The 4,493-nt window shown below is 40.3% G+C and overlaps 1 protein-coding gene across 1 annotated transcript; it reads left to right on the top strand.

Annotated features, from left to right (window-relative positions):
- The first annotated feature begins 1,210 nt into the window (after nucleotides 1-1,210).
- On the top strand, nucleotides 1,211-4,016 carry LOC110507452 (mRNA decay activator protein ZFP36). The gene is made up of 2 exons (XM_021587455.3): nucleotides 1,211-1,566; nucleotides 1,830-4,016. Exons 1-2 carry the CDS (start codon nucleotides 1,534-1,536, stop codon nucleotides 2,889-2,891), a joined length of 1,095 nt encoding a protein of 364 aa, XP_021443130.3. The 5' UTR covers nucleotides 1,211-1,533; the 3' UTR covers nucleotides 2,892-4,016.
- The last annotated feature ends 477 nt before the right edge of the window (nucleotides 4,017-4,493 follow it).

Consider the following 4,493-nt stretch of genomic DNA (forward strand, 5'->3'; position numbering starts at 1 on the left):
ATGACAAATAGAGATACAGTCACCTCTAAGAACTGTAGATCAACTCAACATGAGCCAGTTGATCCATGGGACACTGTCCCTGGATATATTTTGACTGGATATGTTTTTAAACCCTCTCAACTTCTTCAACTTGACACTATTTACATGAGCAAGTGTAGCACAACTAATGTACAAAATAATCTCAGAATGTAGTCTACTAATCAAGGCAGAGTGGGTTATTCCACACTTTAAAATCGGGCCATTGTTGCGCCTACTTTATTGGTGTTAGCCAATGGTAGTTAGCCACTGAGTTAATGCCAAAATGACTTATTTAGCCACACAAATTCAGATGCGTTTCTCACTCGTGTGAACAGTGCTATGTCAGGCAAGGGATAGACCCATGGTTTCATTGATGGTTAAATAGCAGAAACAGAAACATAGTCATTATCCAAGAGTTTCCTGCTATCGAGGGATTAGTAATCACATTGTCTGTTTACCATTGGGCTACCAGTAACACAGATGGGGAAAAAAATACTTACATAGCCTAATTGAGCCTTGTCATGGTACCACACACATGACTTAGCAAACCCTACATGATATCACAAATAGAAACTAAACCGTATCCTGATAAACCCTGTGTTTCAAGTCTAGACTGATTACTGGATAATGTTATTTGTTACAGTAAGATCTTACTAAAATCATTGCCTAAATGGATTCATATCACCTGTCATGACATTGTCATGAAAATGGACATACAGATGGAAACACAGATACATTTTAGGCCACCTTGTTAGATCTATAGTCTACATGACCACCATCCAGTCTCCAACTAAATCTAGGCTACATGAAATTGACCATGTCTGTTTTGTGCCAAAATGTGAGCGTAATTGTCTGAAGGTGCAATTGAAAACATTGACTTTAAATAATGCACATTGGCATATATATATTCCTATTGCCTAAGGGTATATGAATAACTATATCTCCCTCCTTCGATGGCTAGCCTATAACTGTTGGGAAATGAAAGTAAAGACTGGAAAATATATTATTAAAGACAGAATTAAAAACAGAGAGCAGATCTCACGCATAGAAACCAATGAGGAAAAAGTATGGGGTGATTCTGGTAACAGCCTTGGGGGGAAATGTGACCAGGAACGAAGTAGTTAATCATAGCCTACTATCCCAAAACTAGTCGTCATCGTAACTTAAAATCGAATGAACATAGGAAAATAATGAACAAGTGGGTCACTACTTGTGGGCGTATTATGTAGCCCTAGTCTATATGATGCGTTCATGTTTGAATGTTGGGGAAACTGAAACATTTCACAGCTATTTAAAAATACAAAAACATGGCTTTACGACAAACCCTGGTTGCTGTGTATGAAACTTTACGGGAGTGGCGTCCGGGAAGATAGCACAGGAAACCCCGCCTGCCGCCAGAAATAAACTATAAAAAGGGCTAGTCCTTCAGTAACAGCGCAGCGCAATCGCCCGTGTCTTGCAGCTGAAAGTGACAGGCGAACTAAAACTTTTCAACGGACAAGAATACATAGAAGCATGTCAGATATGATCGACGATATTATCACGAGGGTAAGTTTTATTCACTGGGGTTATATGTATGTTCAGATCAGTAGTATAAGCTATGGTTATGCATTTGGTGCGTAACAAAAACACAATTAGACTATTTTATTAGTTGTTGGCTACTTTCAACTTTGATTACATGTTGAAATATTCACAAAACATATTTAACGATTAAGCTTCTGAGGAGCAGAGCTAATGCTACAATTCTGCATCGTGAGTAGGCTATTATATGATATAACGTGATTTATTGACTGTTATATTTCTATCCACAGAATCTGATCAATCTGGGTTTAGCTGAACCATTCACCCAGAAACAAATTCAACCGATGGTACCTCGTCTCAACCGTTCAACTTCGTTCTTCTCACCAAAGAGCCATAGTCTAAGCTCTGAGCAATTGAACGATGATACCCCCTGGCCACTTGACATTTGGAGCAAGATGGCTCCAAGTCAACCACAGGTTTCCTTCAGACCTGACCGCTCCATGAGTCTGACCGAATCCAGTGTACTCTCCTTCGGTAAAATGAAGACCCTGGATGAAGTGCCTCCACCGCCTGGATTTCCCCCACTGAACAACCCGACACCTCTCCCTTCCAACCGTTACAAGACCGAACTGTGCCGTAGTTTCCAGGAGAACGGCAGCTGTAAATATGGGAGCAAGTGTCAGTTTGCCCATGGAGAGCCTGAGCTGCGTGGTTTGTACAGGCACCCAAAATACAAAACGGAGGCCTGCCGCACCTTTTACAACTTTGGCTACTGCCCATATGGAGCCCGCTGTCACTTCATTCATGAAGAGAAGCTCACCCCCTTAACCCAGAAGTTCCACAACCAAGCACTTGCTGATCAGAGCCCACGTCAGCTCCGTCAGAGCGTCAGTTTCGCAGGTTTCATGGGATCACGCAGCTCTCCTCCCCCTGCGCTCCACGACCCCCTTGGCTTCACCCGTGCGCCCTCGGTGTCACCACCCCCTGCGGACATTCTCTCCCCAGTGTTCAATGACACCCAACGCGACACATTTCAGTTTTGTCAGAGCCGACCCAGTGTTGGTGACATCCACAACATCCCTATGATAGTTGAGCCACAGAAGCCCTCACGCTGCGTTTGTGGCCACGGAAATAACTTCCCAGACACTCTGAACAAATCGTACGCTATGGAGGACCGCAACAACGTCTACATCACCCAGCAAAACCTCCACCGCTTCTCTTCTGAAGATTCCCTCTCAGATCGGGATAGTTACACCAGCACAGGCAGCACCAGCGGTTCAGAGTCCCCCACATTTGATGGGGCTGGCAACAAGCGCCTCACCGTCTTTGCGCGTCTGTCACTCTCTGACTAAGAAACCCAAACCACATAAAGACAATCCAACACCCGAACCTTGATCAATTGTGAAGGTTCTGCTTACACAAATCAGAAATCCTATCAATATGATGCGCATCAACACTTTATACTGTTTATTTATATTAGTAAATTACTTGCTCAGTGACATTTATTTGGTACTCAAACTTCTATCAAAATCTGTATATTTTTTATAATTATGTATATTTTCATTTATCTTTTCATCTTGTCTTCCATTAATTGCTTTCTTTAAAAATGACCTTGATGGTTATGATAGTAACAAACGTTAAGTATCTTTACCTGTCTCAATCAATAGGAGAAGGACCTAGTAGCCTTACTTCGATTAGTCCTTTAAATATATGATCATTTGAAACAAAAGACTCCCCTCCATTTAGTAAGCTGACAGAACTGTTTGTCAGGTCTGTTTATACTGTTGGTATTCATGTGTATACCAAAAACTATTCAAACCATCAATGTGACAGGGAAAATGACGACAATACATTCTCTCACTGTGATATGCACTTTAAACTAGGTATTGGGAGACTAGTCTCTCTATGTAGCATTTAACCAAAGCTTTACACTTCTTTTTTTAAATTTTTTTTTTTTACTTTTGCCAAATTCTTTGTGTAAGAACAGTTTTTCATATTATTTTTGGACTTATTATTTTTGGACTCGTCATATTTTAACACATCTGTGACAAAAGTGAGAAGGTGCTAGTACGCCGTCTGTGTATGTCACAGATCTAGGAGGGGGTATTTGTGTAGCCTTTGCCATTTATTGAGAGACCTGTTTTGTTCCATAATGTTTTGACAACCCTGGTTGGGTCTTTACTCAACTGTAGTAGGTGACTTCTATTTCATCAGGGACTGTAACATCACAGTATTTCCATAGACGATAGGTTGACTTATTTGCCTTTCTTTGCTTTTTGTAATTGTAAAGACTTAACTAATATATTTATTATGATATTTATTGTGGTAATACCAATGTATTTTGTACTTATTTATCAAGAACTTGTCAGGGTCTGTAAAAACGATGTGTGAATTATTGAGAAAAAAATATGAATTTATTTTTGATCGCCTAAACAAGAGAAATAAATGAAAATGATAAATAAATGTAATTTCTTGCATTTAATTGTTTGTTTTTTTGACAGTTTTACAGTTTGTCTCAAGTTTGATTCAATAAGGAAAACCTTTCTTACTACTTGATGACAACACAAACAGACATGAGATATGAGGGTAGAATACATGGCTTAACAATACAAAAATCGAAAAAGAAGAAGCTCTCAATTCCTCACTGTAACCTGTGTGCAACCAGTCTTTATCTTTCTGGAGACGGCTGTTATGTCAACACAAATGGGTGATCGGTCCAGTATTTGGCCAAAATACTGTCAGTCACTGAAGGCATTTGACCCAAAACAACAACTTATCCTGCATGTATAGAGCTCAGTTTCATAACTAGCCATGCGCATATGCTGGAGCTAATGTGTTGATAGGGAGCTGAGCTGTAACCTAGCTGTGTGGTCAAGTGCCTGTCATATATGACATTCCTCTCCTAGGACACCATTTCCTCAAGGGTGCTCACCCTTGTGTTTACTCACTGGCAA

The sequence above is a fragment of the Oncorhynchus mykiss genome, chromosome 27 (assembly GCF_057628025.1).
Source record: "Oncorhynchus mykiss isolate SJ-2025 chromosome 27, ASM5762802v1, whole genome shotgun sequence".
NCBI classification, from domain to species: Eukaryota; Metazoa; Chordata; class Actinopteri; order Salmoniformes; family Salmonidae; genus Oncorhynchus; species Oncorhynchus mykiss.

Bases quoted from the DNA above. Each gene is read 5' to 3' on its own strand.
- LOC110507452 (XM_021587455.3), top strand. From the start codon at position 1,534: ATGTCAGATATGATCGACGATATTATCACGAGG. The intron at 1,567-1,829 runs GTAAGTTTTATT...TTCTATCCACAG, and splicing joins TCGACGATATTATCACGAGG to AATCTGATCAATCTGGGTTT.